We start from the raw sequence: 22,259 nt of genomic DNA on the forward strand, positions 1-22,259 counted from the left end.
AGGGCTTCATTTCTTGTTTTGAAAATTTCTTTCAAAATATCAATTTCATCCTTATTATCATTCACCACACAGGCAAGGGAGTGTGCCATGATGGGTGTGCCGTTGTAACAGACAAATCACGACAAGAACCATTTTAGTTTCTCTTATAAACGACATACATGGTCGTAAGTACTTGATACACCATCCAATTTTTAGATATTGCTTAACTATTAACAATAGTTGAAACCAATCAATCATTATCCTATCTATTATCTAATATACCCAGTTTGTTGTTTCTAAAGACAAGCTCTAGTTGGTACTGGATCGGTCCTTGTGAATTGTGCAGCTCTATTTGAAACGATATTCACACAAGGTAAAATCAACACTTTAATTCAAACTAAATGAAATCATACGGTACATAAGTAAGGTCATTATGTAAACCTAAACTATTGCTGCAAGAACTGAAGAGAAAATGCAACTCCGGCCACGTACACAAGCAAGAGCATAATCAAGTAAAACTATGAAATATAAACATCCAAGTTTTGGCAAAGATGGTCTGAATTAGACAGATATTGCCCGTGAAAAACTCTGACTTCAATCATCATCTTCATCGTCGTCATCCTCCTCATCTTCTTCGTCATCGCCGCCATCCTGTAATGATACTCAAACATGTCATGAACATACATCATTCCAGCACACATGCACCAACATGGAATGTATATTTGATTGAGGTGCCAAACTCGGCAGGTCAGAGAGGTTTGATAAAGCATCAAAATGGGTAGACTTTACTACAGGCTAGATAGACCCGTATTCATTAAAAACATTTAATACATTAGATATAAGAACAAACCACTGTATAACGATGAATAATACACTTTGTGCGACTTTCAACCCCTTTGACTGTTCCCTTTTTATATGAAATTGCAGCCTCTAGTTTTTGGTACTCTAGATCAACAATGATTAAGACGGGTAGAATGTCTTTGTAAAGATATCAATAACTTTTTCCCACGCTATTCAAGTATGGCGTTTTTAGGTATTTCAAAGCGTGTACAACTTACAAATATGGTTGCTTCTAGGGGTTCATTATAAGAACATTGATATTATAAAACAAAAGGCCATATAATACAGTTGTTTATAAAGTTAATCCTTACTTATCTATTTGAGTTAGACACATTTACTAAGTTTACAAACCGTCAAAAGTAGTTTACTTTCTTCAAGTAAAGGGTTATTTAGGTATTTCTTACAAAGTTACAAGTGGTTTTCTAAATTTGGACCAAGCACAGCCACGATGGACACAAAAATCAATTGCATTGCTCTTGCAATAGACTGCTCATGAGGTTCAAACGCCCGTTATAGGGAAAGAAGATCAAAAGAATATATAAAATAAAAAAGAATACCTGTCCACTTTCCTCGTCTACTTCAGACTTCGACTTATCAGATTCATCATCATCTTCAGCCATGCTTTCCTGTATGGTTTTACATAAATTAGAGGAGGCAATTTTGATCCATTCATTTATATAAGGTTGATTCATGTATGTTATATCTGTAACGGATAATACGAGTGATATAAACGACACACTCTTAAAGGTGAACCGGTCGGAAGTCGCCTGAAGTGTATTGATGCATGCAACCTTTTAAAATGGTTTTATATTCAAAAAAAATATACTCGTATAGTTGTAAATGCATGGCTTCTATGGTCATATTTAACATTTAATAGCAATTTATAGAAAGAAGTGTTTTGGTCCACCTCAACATTAACGATGAAGTGAACAGATTATTCATTATTGTGCTGATGCAATGAATAAGGCATGAAGGTTACCTGTTTCTTGTTGTAAGCACTCATTACTTTCTCATAGTCACTCTTCCTTTTTGCTGCTTTGGCTTCGTATGGTGCTTTTTCCTGCCAAGAGAAGATAGGATAGCTAAGCTCTGATAAAACTTTGATGAATTACAAGTACGAATAGATATTAGAGTCTATTTTCAAATTCTAAAAACGATATAGTAATATATAACAAGAAAAGGAAGGAGATTAAGTGGTTATGACCCAACAATACAGCAGAAACAAGTTTTTGAATCCACAACCAACACTGGGATATACAGATACATCAAGGTTCCTAAACTTTCAAAGAGATGGATTCCTCGGCGCATGGCCCAGTCTTACCAGAACTAATGCATAGAGTCCACACAGATACGGGGAAAGAATATTTAATACGTGTAAAACACACGTACTTGATGGGATTATAGAAAAAATAAATAGGCAAAGGTTTCTAATTAAAATTCCAACCCCATGGAGGATCGGATTACTTACATCTGGAGTCAAGGATTTCCACTTCTCTCCACCAGCTTTTCCAACCTGTATGATCAAACGAGTACGTAAGATGAGAAAATGAAAATGAAATCAGAAGGTAGCCATGTAATCCTGATAGTGTAGGCCTACTTACAGCTGAAACGGCTTTCACAGTTGGATTTTCTTTCTTGAAAGTCTTCCTGAACTCCTCACTGTTACAATAAGACGCCACCGATCATCAGCAATATCCAATTAAGGTAGTCAGAACACCAAAAAGTACACATACAATTACACTTACAGGAAGACAAAGAAAGCACTGGGAGGTCTCTTTGGCTTGTTAGGATCTTTTGCTGCTTTCCCACCCTTGGCCTTGCCTTTGCCAACAGCCTTAGCAGGTGCCTTTCTCTTCCCTACCTTTCTGAAATATAACAAAAGATATATAAAATTAGCAAACAATAATCATACCCTTTACATCCACAATAAGTACCCCTTCAACCAAAAAGATGGTATAGAAAAAGCTCCTTTATTATGTTAAGCATCTCCCTTTTCGACCAAATATATTTGTTTTATTACATATAGCACACATGCCACCGCAATGTACGTAGAAAATGAGCAAGAGAGAAGAAGAAACACGATTACTGATATTAAAGAATCTTTAATATAATAATATCCACCAATAGAGTAAACTACGATGAATGCAGCACATTTCTACATTATTTATAACTTTCCCATTGAATTTCAAATATCTCAATAAGAACCATCAAAACTTTTAAAAAAGGCCGTCTTTCAACAATATCCAAGTTAATGAAACTATTTGCTAGTTCCCGTAATTTGTCCTGGCTAATATAACCAACACTTAACCTTTTACTCTTGATATATAACCAACGCTCAACATTTTACGCCTAAATTTTCCCTTTTTAGCCAAAATATATGTATTCACCGTAGATGAAAGAGATTTGCCTTTTCTATTGATTCGTTGTCAATTATATCATATATATATACACTCGTTTACGTCACCTAAATTAATATAACAATAACGAAAAAGAACATGGAATCGAAAACGATCTTAACTTATCATCAATCGGCTTCAAAGCATCCCTCTTTGCTGCTCCTTTACCTTTAGCCCCCTTCATATCTATAAATGCCCAGAAATTAAAAAAGCTCAAAACTTTATATATATTATAAATAGAAAACAAAAAGATGCTTCAAAATTATATTAACTTTAATGACTTTATAGTACATCATTCCACATATAAAGTCCAATCTAATGATAAAAAAAAAATACATAATATGTAAACAAAAGCATAAAAAAAATGAAACTGTAATTATTTCACTTTTAAATTTTAATTCCAAAAAGAAGCATAAAAGTCAACGCAGTAATGATAATTCTTATAAAAATAAGAAACAAAAATCAAATTACTTGCAAAAAAAACAGCTACAAAACTATAACTTTAATCAAAAAACTATTTTAATTAAAACTAAACAAAGTTAAAAATAAAACCAATGAATTATTTGAATCAGTAAAAAAAATATTTTAATCAAATCAGCAAAAAATATTTTAAAAAAATCGAGAATTTAACAGTTTTGAAGTGTGTAGTACAGTAATTAAATACAAATTACTCAAATTAAAGAGCAATTAAACTGAATAATCAACAAATATATATAATTATTATATAAAAAAACGAATAAGCATAAATCATATATAGCAATAATAAATAATTGAAAAGAAGATCTGAATGAAAAATAAATAAATACCTAAAAATCAATGAAGCAAATTGAAATTGTGATCGGTGAAGTGAAAGAGAGTGAGAAAAATTGAAGTATAGCAGAAAATTGAAAGAATATGGAGGTGACCGGACAAGCCGGTTGACTTCCTTCAAGATTTTTTCTATTAAAATAATAATAAAATGAATGTGGCAATAAATAAAGAAGAAAGAATATTGGTTTACCGGGTAGAGCCGGTTTCAGACAAAAGTAGTCGTAGGGGAATTTAAGTATGGGTAGTGAGTGGGTATCAGAATCGGGTGTTTTTATGCGATTTTGTTTATATCATGTATATATGATTTTTTGTTTTTAGTTTGAGATTTTATTATTATGACTTTGGATTTGGTATTGATTTCGGGGGATTTTTTATTTTGTTTAGGTGCATACTTCAGGCCGCTAAGGACGTCTTCCCCAGCGCGCTGTCCGACGCCAAGAGGGGAATACGCTATTAGCATGGGGTGGGTCGACGACGTTTATGGGGTTTCTTTTAACTTTAAACGCGCGTCTTATACTGATGTGAGAGGAAGAATATGGAGGTTACAAGAAGGGGAGTGTTCTTGGGGTGTTCTTGAAGAAAAAAAACTGATAAATAGTTGAAGAATAAAGGAAGATATGGTTTCCTATAAGGAGAGACCTAATACATATATTACGTTTTTATTTGCATTTTGTCGATTTTTAGTTAAGTACTCCTCATGTCCTATTTTAATTTTTCTATTTTAACTGGTCAAGTCTTTTTCTTATAACTTTGACCGTATATATCTTTGTTTGTGCCATATATTAGTTGATGAAAGTTTTATCAGCGAAAACTGCATTTGAAACTCAATCAATTCATATATGTTATATCAACTGTTATATAACACAAACAACAATATTTACGGTTAAAGTTGAAAGAAAAAGATCAAAAAAATCAAACTAGGACACTTAATATGGGACAAAGGGTCATCTACACATATGTTTCAAGCCATTGTTTCATTTTTTTATTTTTTTTTTCAAACAATTATATAATACCAGGTTGCGAAAATAACCTACCTATAAGAGTTGTTTTAACTCCAAACTTTTCTAAAAAGATTTTGGTTAATAACATGATGTCACGTTGTGAAATCTTAGAATCTTGTTAGATGATAAATATATTTCATATATATGATTATAATGCTATAATAATAAGTCATTATCTATATCTATACTATATTAATAAACAAATTATTCTCCCCTCATTTTAACTCTCTACTTTTAAAATACTCAAAATATCCTTAATTTTTAACACATTTTTAACTCAAACACTAAATCTACCTAATATATTCCTAAAGTATTTTCCACTTATATTTATTCAAGGTATCGATCTTCTTTATTTATTAATAAAAATATTTCCACCTAATATCTTTATAATAATTTTAATAAAGTTATTTACACTACCATTACATCAATCACTTTTAAATTAATAACCACATCGTTACCATCACCCCCACCAGCACCACCCGTTATCATCACCACCGTCGTATTGTGCGGGTACCATCTCATATTTTAAATATGAAAATGACGAAATCATTCTGTGTAAAAGAAAACCATATTCCCACCAATATTATTCAATATTTAGATCTAAACCCACATGCATTCGCTTCCTCTGGTCTCCCATCATTCTCTGTTTTGATTAATTGTTCAAATTTTATTATCAACATGAAATATGATTTGAATTCTTGATCTCTAATGACTAATTGTATGTGCATGTTATGTCCCGTTTATTTTTTTAATTTATCTTACGAGTTTAAGAATTAGTTTAAAACAATTTTATGGTCCATTTGTTTATCTGATTTCCACTGACTAACTAGTCAAGATTTATATCTCTCTATCTATATTTGTATTAGTCTAAATATCATGGATTTTTTTTTAACTCAAAACAAAAAAAAGATATTTACCGTAGGATTTAACTTAACCGGACATTTAGTCCTCTTATGTCTTTCAGTCAATTGTTGGTCACGGGTTCGAAACTTTTGAAATGCATATTAGGAAGTTCTTGCCAATGAGGTGGGGCATAAGAGTTTTCACTAGGATTTAACTGGTTTCCTCCAGAACGGTAGTGAGACTTCTACCGCCAGTCATGCCCTCGGATTGACTGTGTTGGTGACGCGGTCGATCTTTACCGGACAATGAAGAGGCAATGCCGCTGAGTCCATTCACCAATGCTGTTCAAAATAATAATAAAAAAAAAGATAATTACTGTAAAGGTCGAAAGAAAAAGACTTAACCAGTCAAAATATGACAATTAAAATGGGGCGAAAGGAATTGATGTGCAAAATCGAGCTTTAAATTTATAAACTAAAACTACCAAAGAATTAACTACTACGCACTCACGGGCAATGGACCCGATCGTTTGTAATTTAGTTAAGAGGTAAGTCTGAGTTCGTTCTCAGGGACTGTGAAATAATTAGTTGCTTGTTAAATGGTTTGGAAAACAGGTGCTGCTTCGAAATTCCCCTTTGACAATTAAATAAATTGATTTGCAAAATGATTGCATAAATTTAAAAGACAAGTTCAGACAATATAATTAAAAGTCATCCACCTTGACTTCCCTTGACTTCAAATGTGATTGCATTTGATGAGGAACAAATTCTCTAGAATTTAAAAGATAGTCGTGACAAGATTATACTACTCACGTGGTACCACCAACCGTGAACAAATTATCGAATCACCTAACTACTAGTTGAATTACCCAAGCCGGTACCACCAAGACCAAGACAATTCTCCTAACAATCAATTTTATTGACTATCAAATTATCAATTGAATCTATGTGACAATAACGTGGTACCACCAACCGATATCAATCACGTTGACAAATTTAATATTTTCTTAAAATGATATTCATTATCATACCATGAACTAGTGATAATTACTTATAGACAAGTAACCGTTTTAAAATCACATACACATTCAACTGGTACCACCAACGAAGAATCATATGCAACCAATATCGAAATTAATTAAATGAAAAGAATTAAAATCATCAAGATCACGGAACAACGATAATTTAATAAACCCTTTTGAATTAAAAATATAGCAATCACATTATCCGTCTTGTTTCATCAAGGTGGATGATTAAACAGTTAGCCACTCATGATCAATTCAAAATAATCAATGAAAAAGAAAAGAAACATGATGTACCAATTGTTTGAAGAAAATAAATTGCAAGACAATAATGTAGATACGATCTAGATGGGTGCCCGTAATATCTTCGATGAACCCACCTAAGTGAAACACTTGATTGGAGAAGGAAGAATCCCGATAGAGCAGCTCCTAGAAAGAGTTTGAATGCCTTGAAATTCGTGCCTAGGGTTTATATTTATACCCCTTGAAAAATAAGGCTTTAAGTCGGCCGTTAACTTTTGTTGACCAGCCTCCCACTGCGGCGCAGTGGGCTTGTGATGGCCTCCACTGCGTCGCAGCCAAATATCTCTGTCCAAATCTTCGCGTGCAAACTGGGTGACTGCGGCACAGTGGGCTCGTGCACACCCCCACTGCGGCCCAATCATGCCCTATGACTTGTCTCCGTTGACTTGCTTGATCACTGCGGCGCAGTGATCCTCGATTACGACCACTGCTGCGCAGCCAAAACTCACTGGACAAAAAGTTACTCGTGTATGAACAACCACTGCGGCGCAGTGGGCAAATGTGCACCTCCACTGCGTCGCAGTGGACACATAGACTTCGATAACTTTGTTTTCAACTTTCAACTCGCCACTTTCATCATTTCTTTTGCATAAATCAACTCTCGACTTCATGAATTATTGTATTAGCCAATAGTCTTCCAAATGTGAGCCAAATGACTACGTAACCTGCTAAGCGCCTGAAACCATTAACAAACACCATAAACGCGCCAAATGCACACAAAACAGACTTAAAACATATAAATAAATGGCCAATAATGATGTGGGTAATGGGTATAAATTAGTCACATAAGGAATATATAAAAGAGTTCGGTTTTTCTTTTATGTTATTAAGATAGGTAAACAAATTTTTACGTTGATTTGGTTAGACTTGTAGGAAATGCGTTTTTCATAACGAGAAAAAGTATACGCGCATTGCGAAGGTGAGATGGCGAGGGTGATAGGTTCTGGGAGGTGTGCTTAGTCATGGAGTGTGATAGCCAAATGCCTTGGCCGTACGGGCTCCGATTTAAAAATTATTCACATTTCTAATGAAAAAACATGAAATTTTAAGAACACTCATACAACTTTTATAATTTATCGATATATGGTTTTTGAGTCGAAAGATTTTGAAGGAATTAGAGGAATAAAATGATTTATAGAGGAGAGAGAAAAAATGAGTGTTTGAGATTTGAGTAGAGAGAAAAATATAAATGGTTGTGATTTAAGGGTATTATTGATATATTAGTTAGAGATGTTTATATTAGTTAATAAAAAAGAGGTAATTTAAGTATTTCAAATCATCTTTTAAAATTTTGAAAAAGATAAAATGTTTTATAAAATTATATAGATATAGATGTATAGATAATTATATATTTATCTACTAGTTTTCTTCTAATAGATCATCTCACCACAAGTTTCCTTTTCCTTCCCCATGTGGTGGTGGCACATTAAGTTTCCAAAACTGTCATCTAACAATATTAAATCAAAATAAGAAGCCACTCAACATATAATGATTTATTATGTTATTCATCCATCTCCAAATGTATGTATCTATTATGAAGTCAAAGAAATCTCTCGCTTTCTTTTTCACCACTAAAATAGATTTCTTGGTAAGATCATTCATGGGAAGTGATAATCGTACCATTTGTTTTAATATTTTTACTACAACACTGCATTACTAACTTGTACAGTCTGCTACATATATTGTACTTAATGGTAAATTAATTGAAAAAAATAGTACTAATATCATTTCTCTTCAAAGATATCTATTCTAATCATTATCAACAGTGGAGTATTTGATAGGAAAAAAATCATAAAAAATTAATATTTATAAAGAATGAAAATAGTTAGAAAAAAATAATTATTTTTCAATTGAGAAGTGATATTCGTACCACAAAAATTGATTTATTCACTACAATGTAGAACTTTTATAACATACTGTACATGTCAGTAAAACGGATTTGTGGTAAATATATCAATTGTTGTGGTACGAATATGAATTCCCTTTTCCAGTATAACCAAATATGAGAAGTGTTTCTCGTTATTTATTTTTCATTTTCATTCCATTATACCAAACACCAAGGGGCTAGCTATAATATTAAATTAAAGCATTTTAATATAGTATTAATTAGATTAGATTATCAAGTACTCTCAAAAACTATACTAGTGGATTAATTTTATCGGGTATCATATTATTATTCTCTTTTATCTAACTATACATTTATATATTGATATAGTAAAATTAAATTATTGTAATTACATTTGTAAACAATAATAATAATGAAAAAATAAGACGGAAACTAGTCGTTGTGATTCGGAAATCTCCTTAATCTATGTTTAATCATTACAAAACCATTTAAAAGCCTGGTTTTATTCTTTTAGATGCGTAATTAGTCAAATAACACACTTTCGCATAATTAACATGTTTTTAATAAACCCCCTTCTTTTCATCTTACCAACCATTTTCAAAATGACCTACTAGTCATATATGATATAGGTTATATTGGAAAATCTAGTTAATTTGAATCCCATTAGATTTGAGATAGTCAATGTAAAAATTTAGAATGTGATCACAAAAATGGGGCATACTATTGATACCAAAGAATTTGGATATTGACACCATACGTTAAAAGTGACAAAATTCGTCCCTTGTGACTTGAAAATTCGTCTCTTCTACTAGTGACGGTCAACCTTTATTTAACGCCATTAATTAATTTTGACTTTTACCTTGGGCAGAAGGGGCGATTTCGCCCCTTTTGAGTATATATTTAAATTCCGAATCCATACATACTAGAGATGCGCAAAAACCGATCCGACAAACCAAAAACAGAAATAAAGATAAAACCGAACCAAGAAAACCGAAAACCAAATAACGAATTGGTTTGGTTTTGGTCTTTTAGAAACCAAATGGATCGGTTCGACTTCGGTTTCATATATAAAAATCGATGGTAGAAACCGAACCAACTTAAGTAATACTGTGTCCTTACGTATTCTTCTTCATCCGGAGGTAAACGTCTGGCAAACGCATGACCATACGCATCATTTGTGTCATGATTATGTGTATGATATATCACATTTACTCTCCAATCACATGCTTCTGAATAATGACCATGCAATTTGAAAGTACAATTACATTTTTTCAATAAACTTTTTTTAATGCTTGTCATCCTCTTACGGTATACTCCACCACCATCACACATGAATAATACCATAGAGTTATCATTGGTTGCTTCTTTGTTTGATCATGACACTACTACACAAATGTAGATAGGACTCCCTAAATAAAATCTGTTATTCTTATTGACCGAAACATATTAAGGCCACATATATAGAACCCCCAAATGAAACCCGCTATCTTTATTAATCAGGTCATATTAAGGCCACCTAAATAGAACACCCTAAATAGAACCCATTTTTCTTATTAACCGGGACATATTAAAGGCATCTAAACAATAACCCTAGATAAAACCCGTTTATTTAAACATCGGTCATATTAAAACCACTTTTACGAATCCTAATGAAACCCCAAATTAAATAGAATTTGATTTTTGGTGTAAGATCATGGCTAATGTCCCGTTCAATTTCTTCTTAAAATTTTTTAACATTGGTCTCTCCCACCCACAAATTAGATTTTCTCAAACTCAAAATCAAACCTTTAAAAAAAAATCAAAATCATACAGACTATCTCTATCTTCCTTGGCTTCTTTTAACCCCATTTAATTAAAATGTCTCATTGAGCGTTCTTTCACAGCCATGTATGTCTTTCTTATCTTTTTCAAATTAGCCTCCACTTATTATTAGGACCGATATTGTCGGACAAAAGGGGTGAATCCGTGAATGTCTTTCGTCCCTTCTGCCCTGACATTGTCGAATAAAAGTGACATACAGCCATATAGGTAATAGGGGTATGGGAAAAAATGTTGAAATTGTGTGAATTTCGTAGACCCGACTAACTATATGTCTTCGGATCTTTGAGCCTGTAGGGTTATACACAATTGAACATATATAATATTTAACCATAAAGCTACGGAATGATATTTGATCATTTACACATTTAATTAAATAGTTTATAAATTAAACCGAGTTAAGTGAGGATAAACGGATAAAACGACAACTGTTATTTATAGTAGTTGATTAAAGTTAGTTTTAATTGATTGATAAATAACTTATTAATTAAATGAGTTTAATTAATTAAATGAGTTAACGGGTTGGATAATTAATATTTAAATGTCCATATTTAATTAATAGTTAATTAATTAAATAAGGAAAATCCGGTCCAACCCACATATCCCCTAGGGGCGGTTCTAGATCAATCCTACAAGGGGGAGGATGAAATTGGCAAGGGATTTTTAGGGTTTTTGGTTTCATAATTTGATTAGAAGACTTCCCTATAAATACCTTAAGAAATCCCTAATTAATTCATTCATTCACAAACCCCTAACATACACATAAAGGTGAAAATCTTATTTCTCCCTTTTGTGTGTAACCAAACATCCCAAAAGAAGCAAAACCCCAAAATTGTTTCAGCTATAAAGGATCGAATTCCACTAGGTGGAATTGTAAGGGTTTCGTTTGTTGCGGTCGTAAACTTAAAGGTGTCTAGCATATCCTTGGTTAAGACATTGTTCGTGTACGCACTTACGGAGAATTTCTACACTTGGAATCTCGTTTCCGGAATCTTCCACATCATGAGGGATCTTGTCTACCGTAATGAGGTTAGTTTTGTATTTATTAAGTTACTTATATTGCATTGCATGGTGATCTTGGTCCGGGATGTTAGAACTATTAAATGTCTCCTAAAATGATACCATACATTTTTAATAGTTGCTAACAGTTTATTAACACGATTCCGCTTAGCACTTTGATTTGTAATCTAAAATTTGTTTTCAAACCGGGTCGGTTACCCGACCCATTTTACGTTATCCGGTTAATGAAATCCCAACAAAAGTGTGGGGTCAGATGGGGCAAATTTCGCCCCTTTTGCTTATAAATTCGCCCATTCTACTCAAAATTTTGCCTCTTTTGCTCTGACATGTCGGGTTGAAATGACGTAAAGTTGAGGACATTGTAATAAAAAATGTCAAGTCAGATGGAGCGAAATTCGCCCCTTCTACTCTTAAAATTTACCTCTTATAAGAGGTGTCAATAGACAAAAAGAGGTGTAAACAGGAATGCCCACAAAAAATACCAGTCAAGCCATGTAAGTAAGAGTCAAAACTCAACATTTTCTGAATAGCAATTTTACTTCTTTTTAACAGACCCGTTGAATTACAGTTACTACACAAGTTGGTGTCACAACATTTTTTGCCAATTGTAAATGAAGTTTCAAGTAGAATGCAAGCCACAAGCCACAAGCCACCAATGAAAACCAAATATTCTTCACAAACAGATAAGACGTAGATAAGGGCCTATACTATCTCAGCCATCAGATGGATTCACTCTCTTGATCCAACGGCCAAAACTCTCTAAGTTATCTCATTAAACTCTATACATACAATCACCACAATATTTTTTCATCACTCACCCATTGCACAAACACATAATAACACAAAACAATGGCATCGTCCACCACCGCCGCCGCCGCTGCATCGTCCTTCATCGGAACCCGTCTTCCAGACCTACATTCGAACTCGGGCCGAGTTACAGCCCGGTTCGGGTTTGGAAAGAAAAAGGCCGCCCCTGCTAAAAAAGTATCAAAAACTGTCACATCTGACCGTCCATTATGGTACCCTGGCGCAAAAGCACCAGAGTACCTAGACGGCAGTCTGGTTGGTGACTACGGGTTTGACCCTTTTGGTCTGGGCAAACCCGCAGAATACTTGCAGTTTGACTTGGACTCTTTGGACCAAAACTTGGCCAAGAATTTGGCAGGGGATGTTATTGGAACTAGGTTCGAGAGTGCGGATGTGAAATCGACTCCTTTCCAACCTTATGATGAGGTTTTTGGGCTGCAAAGGTTTAGGGAGTGTGAGCTTATCCATGGAAGATGGGCTATGTTGGCTACACTTGGTGCTCTTACAGTCGAGTCTGTCACTGGTGTTACATGGCAAGATGCAGGAAAGGTATATACGTATGCATATATCTTACTACTATATATCATGCATTCATAATAATACTAGTGCAATACATTTGTCTTGGTTTTTTAGTTTATATATATTGGTAGATAAGGGCATTATTTCGTTAGGATGATTTATGATAGTTTAATTGATGTCCTGTATATGTCATAGGATCAACATCGGTTTAAACTTGAAACTAAAATCGGTCAAATAAGTTGAAAGTCCTTTATATGATTTATGATGATAGTTTGATTGAGGTCTTATCGATTAAAAACTTACATAATAGATTTAAGGTGTTCCATGTGTAACAAATAACATTACCCTTAATTAGAAGCCTCTTTAGATATAAGGTGGTGAGGGATCTTAAAGTATGAGATGTAGAAATATCAAATATGATGCACTCAATTTCTACATTTCGATGCACTTGATCTGCTTACTTTTTTTAACAATTTGATGCGCGAAATTTACTTCTCACACTTTGATTCACCTTATTCACTTGCTTCAAATGTATCATAACTACCCCTCATATGTATTTGTATAGTATTATGACTTTTACATATATATGAACATTTATCAAGGTTATTTCTTCATATCCTATTCGAAACTGTATATCTTTGTCCAAAGTTTTTATGTCCGCAATTTACCACCATTATGCTAATATCAAACTACATATTATGAGATGGAAGTTTTGATGTATTCAAAATTGATAGATATATATAGATGGATTTTTAAATCAAGTAAGCTAATTAATTGTAACTTTTTTCGGTTTCTTTGTTCTTAGGTGGAACTAATTGACGGATCATCGTATTTTGGCCAACCACTTCCGTTCTCCATCACTACTTTGATATGGATCGAGGTTTTGGTCATTGGGTTCATCGAGTTCCAAAGAAATGCTGAGCTTGAACCCGAAAAGAGGCTCTACCCAGGTGGTCCATTTGATCCATTAAACTTGGCCAGCGACCCCGAGAAGAAAGCCACCCTTCAATTGGCAGAGATCAAACACGCCCGCCTTGCCATGGTGGCCTTCCTCGGCTTTGCTGTCCAAGCAGCAGCCACAGGAAAGGGCCCACTTAACAACTGGGTTACCCATTTGAGCGACCCACTTCACACTACTATCCTTGACACCTTCGGCTTCTTCTCTTAAACCCTCTTTTTTGCCATTCCCATTTTATATAATCACATCCGCATCTTTATCTCTACCTTTATCGTGTAAAGTTTGTAACATTTGACGAATTAAGCAAAACAATATATTGCTGTTATTGTCACTCATATGGATCTGTACACTAGCTAATTAAATCCCATCTTTAAAGTTTTCTTTGCCAAGTCTATTAATTGAATTCGATCGTCAACTTAAAGAACTTGTGATATCAACATGACAACACTTGATCTACCCAAGCCAAAGAAAAAAGATGTCCAAATTGTGACCCGGCCAATTTAGGATCACTCTCATACATGAAGTTGGTAGTTTGAAACTTATATATGATCAAGTAAGCCAGTGTAAACTCCCTTTAAAGCAGAAATGTATCTATGATCGACCGACGAGGATCTACATTAGCTCTATGAGTGTCACTAAATGAGGTTCCGCCTCGAGCTAGCCGAATGTATTTTTGAAAACAAAAAAGATTAAGTAGAGATCTTGCCAATATCCAAACACTTGAAGATGTGGAAATTCTAGCTTAGCTGTTTATCCTTCAGAAGTTCAGATCGAGTTCTTCACATTTTTAAATGTGATTTACCACTGGCGAACATAGTGATGAGTTTAAGTTCTAAAGTATCCACTGAGTTTAAGTTCTAAAGTATCCAGACTCAAAAGTCAAAACTAGAGCTCAATGCAATAGAGTGTTACTGCTGGGCATATGTACCATCACAGTGTAGAATATAGTTATATAAGATGGTTTTAATTGGAAAAATATGGGTAATTGGATGGAAACCTCCTGATTCCATGTACCATTTGATACCCACTAGTTCCCCAGTCATGCTAGTGTCCAGGTGATTCTCAACCATTTAATAATCTCATAATCTATATCTATATCTATATCTATACTATCTAATCTAATAAAAAAAACCACCCTGTTTTTTCCTTAAACTTTCTGTCTTTGAAATACCAAAAATACCCTTAATATAAGGCCTTCAATCGAGTTATAGGTGTCCGGTCTTTGAAACCAGACCGCAGTTAAAAGCCCGTCAACTAGCTAGCCTACCATTCTTTATCACTAATTTAAATATATCTATCTAATATACCTATAATACCCTTAATATAATTTACAGTATAGATCCCCAACACTTAAAATAACTATAATACCACCTTTAACATCAACTACTTTTACGTCACCACCATTGTCACCCCCATCACCATCACCACCTCCGCCATCACTACCCCACCGCTGGTGCATTATGCGGGTATAAGTTTAGTTATCTCAAGTTTGTTTTCAAGATCTCCACTTTCCGCCAATGGGCTATTACCCAATGGTTAAGAAAAAAATAATAATAATAATTTGGCTTTGGCATTATACATGTTTTCTTTTCCAGTACCAGTTTATGACCAACGATTGATTATCGTTATTGCAAATTGTAATATATTATCTTTATTTTGCAGAAACATCCCCTGTATTTAAAGACAGACATTAAACTTGTGATAGTTGGTGACATTCAAAATTTAACATTGAGTTAGAATTTAAATGCATTGTAATGTAAGCTTTGACATCATATCAAAATTTATAAATCTTTGCTTTATGTCGTTTTCAACCTAAGATATATGTCGTTTCTACATGTTAAAGCATCTTTATTTATATTCATCATCTATGCTTACTTTTTTATTTTTCAAATCAATGAATCATTTGTATGTAATGCAACTTTTACAAAGAAGAGTACCTTTAGTTTAATCTTATCTCAAAATGAATATCTAAGCCAAAAACAATTAAGAAAACCTCGTTCATTGGATAGGATAATAACATATGGATTAAAACGAATAAAGATGAAGAAAAGAATATATTAATAATAGTAATAAGTATGATTAATGACTTGCATTAATCAAGTTCTCTCATATATTCACAAATAATAATAGTCCCAAAAGGGAAGACTATAGCAGTAAATTTGAAAAATAGATACTTGAAGTAACGACTTCAAGTTTATTGCTAGACGATTAGAATGCCTGCCACATATTAGGACAAAAAGCTTTTACTGAGGGTTTGGAGGACGGCTGTTAGCTGCAGAGACTCTTGAACCCCACTCGAGCAGCTCTTTGCTTGTATCGTCCTTGTGAGCAATCACTTCAATGAAGCACAAGCAATCCTTTTTATCTTCTGTTGCTGTCTCAATGGCTTCAATAAGATCTTCTTCACAAAACACCTACAAATATTTTGAGTTTCATAGTGAATAAGTCTCTCTTGTATTGATACAAGTGGAAAACTGGATGGGTTGGGTAATGGGTCAAAACAGCTCTTAACAGAAACAGGCCAATTTTAGAACGTTTCAAAATTACATGTCAGTTTGGGTTGACACAATCCTTTTAGCTATTTCAACTTCTACTCATATAACCTGTTTGAGATTACAATAACATCAATTATACAAACATATTGACATGTTCTAGCGTGAAGTCTCGTACCTTTGTAGTCCAGCACTTGCCCTCACCATTGTGAATTGCATCAACTAAACCAGTGTAGTTCCAATTTTTGATCACATTATAAGGACCATCATGAATCTCAACTTCAATAGTATATCCACCATTGTTTATCAGAAAGATGATGGAGTTCTGTCCACATCGCAGCATTGTGGACACATCTTGAGCTGTAACCTGTAATTAAAAGAATCATCTTACAAAGCGTCAACTTTTATTTTAAAAAAACAGAAAAGTGGATATTATTTTGGGATCATATGTACCTGGAAGCTTCCATCACCAATGCAAGCAATCACCCTCTTATCAGTTGCAGCCTGTGCATACCCAAGAGTAGCACCAACAGACCATCCAATGGACCCGTATTGCATCTGGAATTCATATCTACAACAGAGCCATTTTCGATATTTCAAAAACTATATGGAATTATAAAACATGTGTAAAATGCATTGACACCATATATATATATATATATATATATATATATATGAAGCTTACCCGCATCCTTGTGGCAATTTTAGTTTCTGGCAATTGAACCAAGAATCACCAGTTTCAGCGATCACAGCTGTTTCATTTGACAACATCTTCTGAATATGCTCAAACAGAACATTAACCCTCAATGGCTCCTTAGGAACAGATTTTAGAGGGTGTCCTTCAGGGACGAAAATCCTATGGTAATTCTCATAAGCAGTGGTATTCTTCTTAACCCTTTTTGCAAGAGCTTGCAAGAAATCCTTCATCAGAATGCAACCAAAAGTAGGCCCATTTCCAATCACAACACGATCAGGTTGCACGATAAGGGCCTTCTCTTTCTTGAGAAGGAGAGAGTAACCAACAGAGCTGTAATCGTTGAATATAGGACCAGCGAATACATATGCATCAGCTGATTCAACGATTTCTGCACAAAAGGCGGTGCTTACAGCGCCCCAATACGTCCCAATGAAGTGGGGATGGTGCTCTGGAACTAGACCTTTTCCTGATGGCATTACAGCAAGAGCGTATCCAGAAGCGTCTGCTAACTCAACAAAAGCCTGCGATGCATTTGCAACACGCAGTTTAGGCCCACCTACCATAACAGGCTTTACCGCCTTGTTCAAAAACTCGGCTGCAGCCTCAACCGCTGCTTCCAAACCCATCTGATTACTCGCCCTACACCATCAAACAAATAATTCATAAATTCAAAGCATATAAGTCAGATTTATATAAATTTAAAGGTTAAATAAATGTGGAACATACTTTGGGGCTAAAGAAAATGGAACGGGGTCTCGGCTAAAAGTAGCATGAGGAATTGCAGCCAAGTTACAACCAATGCTGATATAAACAGGCTTGCTCTCTTTCAAGGCAGTTGAAATCGCGGTATCGATCAGTTCATGTGCATCTTCCAAGTTATTCACCACAGCCTACATTATAAACATTAACTAGTTTAGAAAATGTAATAATTTTTTGCCACAAACAACGCTTTATATAATGCGAAATTATAAGGTTAACTAAATCCTTTTTCAACTAATCAAATACAAATATGCATATTGATTCATTAATTTTATAGCAATTGTATACAACTTTGTATAATTGCATTGAGCATATATTTACATATAAGTTACAAAAGTACTACTATTGAATCAGTTTTTGTTTTTGTTAGCTTAATAATCATATTTGGAATGAAAAGTGATCTAGAGTCTTATAGATACCTGAAAGCAAGTAACAGTCTGAAAACAGCGAAGCTCCTGGCTAAAATCGGGCAATCCTATAGTATGATGAAGAACTCTGTTCGTTCCATAATCATTTGAATTCGGTCCACCGACAATACAAATAAGCGGAAGATTCTCACTATAAGCACCAGCAATCGCATTAAGCACACTCAAACCACCAACAGTAAACGTAACAACACACGCTCCAACTCCACGGACTCTAGCATAGCCATCGGCCGCATATCCAGCATTCAGCTCATTGCAACACCCAACCAGGTTAAGCCCTGGCTCCGCGATCAGATGATCTAATAAAGTCAAGTTAAAGTCACCTGAAAAAACCAAACATTAATTAGACCGAAAAATAGGAAAAAATAAAATAAAATAATAATAACATATGAACCAAGATGGCATACAAACAGGCCAAAACAACATATGAACGTGTTACATACAAGTATATGGGCATTTTTTTTTTATAGTTTACGAAAAAGAAAAGGTTACCGGGGACAGAAAAGACGTCGGACACGCCAACTTCAACGAGGCGACGAGCAAGGTGGCGGCCGAGTGTGGCTTCACCGGAGTTCAGTGGTGCATTTGAAGATTGTATGCAACAAGCATTGTTGGTTTTGGCAGGGCAACCAAGGTTGCCATTGGAAGTAGGAGCAGCAACTTCCAAGACAGAAATTTTTGTATCCATAATAATAATATATATAATATTTTTTTAAAAAGAGAATTAATGAAAAGGCTTTGATTGATGATTTATGTTGTGAATATTTTAGTGTGAGGAGATATGTAATGGTTGGAAACACTATATATAGTGTTGTGTTTGTTGATGGGTGAGAGAGACAAGGAATACAAGGGGCGGTTTAATAATAATTAATATTTTATTTAATTGTTTGTTTTGTGAAAAAAGAAACAGGAGGATGGTTTTCTCTTTCGATTATTATGGGAAAATATATTTACGAGTATAAAAGTATACTTTTATTTAGGATTTACTTTTGGTAAAAAGGGTATTAGTTTTAAATTTACTTGGGATACAAGTCGGTTTTAATGTATAATTTAAATCATAATTAGCTGTAAATATATAATATTTACCCTAAATTCATACGGAGTAATTGATATGCATCTTGTTTTACAAGAAAAAAATTAATGTATTTAGGTAATTAGTTTGTTTGAAAAGAAAATATGCGAATTTTGTAATTATCTTAAGTCTATTTTTTTATTTATATAAAAAAAAGATGAAAAAACATAAATTAAAGACCATGCTTACCAATCCTGTATAGTATCCTAATTACTAATTTTAATACCATGCTACTTTTCAAAAAAGAAAAAAAAAGTTTTAATACCATGCTTAATGCTTAATGCATTATTTAACTTAAGTTATCTTTTAATATTTGTTATACATACGCTAATAAAAGTTTATGATTCATTCAAATTATTTTTTGATTTGTAGTAACGCATACACAACCGTGATTTAACATGATTAACTTTAAAATATTACGTATACATTAATAAAAAACATACCATATTGTTTTTTTGGATGTTATAAATTATAAATTATCTTAAAAATTAAGAGATATATGTTGTAATTATTTCATAATATTTTATTAAATAGAAAATTTTAAACTATTGAATAAATGATATAGGTAACTGGTATGAGAGGAAAATATTGTTATTTTATTAAGTAATATAGATATAGATATAGATATAAAGGTGAAAGTGTATTTTAATCTTTATCTTATCTTAATCTTAATTTTAATATATACTATAAGATAGTTGAACTAATGACTTATTAACCAATCAAATCGCACAATTTCATCAAATTGACTTTCGCTTATGTCATCATTTAGATTAATTATAAATTAAAAATCCTAATAATGATTATCCAAATAAATTATTATATTAGTAGTTATATTATTTTGTAGAAAAAGTCTCATTAATTTACACTTTTTTGTTTTCCATCAATAATTTACATTATTTAGCCCTGAATATTTAATTTATATTTATTTTTAGTCATCAACTAAGAGAAAATTTTTAAATTGGTAATCATTTAATTAGTTACAAAGAATCTCAATATATTAAATATTGTCTAAAAAAATTATTTCAAAACCTAATGACTTATAAACAAATATAAGATCAGATTTTTATAAATTATAAATATTATATTTAGTTTAATATAAACACAATTCGAACTCTAAATATATATATATATATATATATATATATATATATATATATATTAAACATATACTTGAATGTCAAATACATGATCAAAAGTATGTTTATATTTTAATTATTAATTATCTTTCATAATAATATCACATTATGAGTACAATTGGTTTCAAAAAGTTATATAATAGAGAAATTATTATAACATGTGCCTTGTGGAATAAATACGACGAACAATTTAATTGATATGTCTCAGTTAATAATGACAGTGACGAACATATGATTATTGTACTACAACTTGCAAAGTATAACACTTAGAAAATCTTCAAAATTATAAGTTTTTATGACTTAAATGTATGAAAATCTAATATTGATAATATCGTAAACCCCGTGTCCAGTGTTGGACGGACACGGGTCTAAAATATAGTATATACTATAAGACAGTTGAACCAATTACTTATTAACCAATCAAATCGTTCGATTTTATCAAATTGACTCTCGCTTATGTCATCATGTAGATAAACTATAAATTAAAAATCCTAATAATCATTATCCAAATATATTAATATATTAGTATTTATATTAATTTATAAAAAAAATCTCATTAATTTACACTTTTTTGTTTTCCATCAATAATTTACACTTTTTAATCCTGAATACATAATTTATATTTATTTTTATCCATCAACTTTAGATCATTTTTTAAATTTTACAATCATTCAATTAATTAAAAAATTTTTCAACATAATCTCTCAATAAAAAAGGTACATAATTTTATCTTTTTTATATATTAGCTTTGTGTATTAATGTTTTAAGTTACAATTGTCATTCAAATCAAGAGTCCTAATTGTTATCAAAGAATATGAAAACAATCATATATAATTGTTATCTAATTATCATAAAACAGATGGTTGGAAATAAACCTATTCGTGTTATATACCCGCATAATGATCAAATACATATACTTGAATATCAACTACAGGATCACATGTTTATATTTGAGTTTTAATTATCTTTTATAATAATATCACATTATAAGTAAAACTGGTTTCAAAAATTTTTATGATAGAGAAATTATTATAACATGTGCCTTGTGGGATGAATACGGCAAATAATTCCATCAATATGTTTCAGTTAATAATGAAAGTGACGAACATGTGATTATTGTACTGCAACTTACAAAGTATAACACTTGGAACCATATATTTTCAAAATTATAAACTTTTATGACAAATGTATGAAAATCTAATATTGATAATATCATAAACCCTGTGTCCAGTGTTAGACACGGGTCTAAAATCTCGTTCTATACTATGTTATAAAAAGAATAATCGTATGTTAAAAGTTACACGTGAGAATGTCAAAAATACCTTTAATAATTAAATTACATTGTCAGTCGTTTATCTTTTAAAATATTTCAATTAACCATTTACATCACTTACTTTTACATTAATGATCTACATCACTCAATGCCATCTCCACCACCAACAGTCGTCCCCCACCACCACATTGTCCCCGCCACGAGCAACGCACATTACGCGGTACCGTGCTAGTTATTTATTATT

At 32.7% G+C, this 22,259-nt stretch overlaps 3 protein-coding genes across 4 annotated transcripts; 1 reads left to right on the forward strand and 2 right to left on the reverse strand.

Annotated features, from left to right (window-relative positions):
* Nucleotides 1-342: 342 nt before the first annotated feature.
* On the reverse strand, nt 343-4,319 carry LOC122608280 (high mobility group B protein 1). 2 transcript variants are annotated; one of them, XM_043781368.1, is made up of 8 exons: nt 4,216-4,319; nt 3,338-3,401; nt 2,565-2,684; nt 2,421-2,478; nt 2,288-2,332; nt 1,799-1,879; nt 1,377-1,445; nt 343-630 (listed from the first exon to the last, which is right to left on the reverse strand). In XM_043781368.1, the coding sequence occupies exons 2-8, from the start codon at nt 3,397-3,399 to the stop codon at nt 574-576; spliced, it is 492 nt and encodes a 163-aa protein (XP_043637303.1). In that variant the 5' UTR covers nt 3,400-3,401; nt 4,216-4,319; the 3' UTR covers nt 343-573. The 2 variants fall into 2 exon arrangements, with proteins under 2 accessions (XP_043637303.1, XP_043637302.1); XM_043781367.1 differs by lacking the exon at nt 4,216-4,319 and adding an exon at nt 4,022-4,160.
* Nucleotides 4,320-12,683: 8,364 nt separating this feature from the next.
* Nucleotides 12,684-14,496, forward strand: LOC122607000 (chlorophyll a-b binding protein CP29.1, chloroplastic-like). The gene is made up of 2 exons (XM_043779917.1): nt 12,684-13,233; nt 14,009-14,496. The coding sequence occupies exons 1-2, from the start codon at nt 12,727-12,729 to the stop codon at nt 14,369-14,371; spliced, it is 870 nt and encodes a 289-aa protein (XP_043635852.1). The 5' UTR covers nt 12,684-12,726; the 3' UTR covers nt 14,372-14,496.
* A 1,774-nt stretch (nt 14,497-16,270) lies between these two features.
* LOC122606999 (pyruvate decarboxylase 2) lies at nt 16,271-19,222 on the reverse strand. The gene is made up of 7 exons (XM_043779916.1): nt 19,027-19,222; nt 18,529-18,857; nt 18,077-18,240; nt 17,339-17,989; nt 17,107-17,224; nt 16,832-17,020; nt 16,271-16,575 (listed from the first exon to the last, which is right to left on the reverse strand). Exons 1-7 carry the CDS (start codon nt 19,220-19,222, stop codon nt 16,405-16,407), a joined length of 1,818 nt encoding a protein of 605 aa, XP_043635851.1. The 3' UTR covers nt 16,271-16,404.
* Nucleotides 19,223-22,259: the final 3,037 nt, after the last annotated feature.

The sequence above is a fragment of the Erigeron canadensis genome, chromosome 7 (assembly GCF_010389155.1).
Source record: "Erigeron canadensis isolate Cc75 chromosome 7, C_canadensis_v1, whole genome shotgun sequence".
NCBI lineage: Eukaryota > Viridiplantae > Streptophyta > Magnoliopsida > Asterales > Asteraceae > Erigeron > Erigeron canadensis.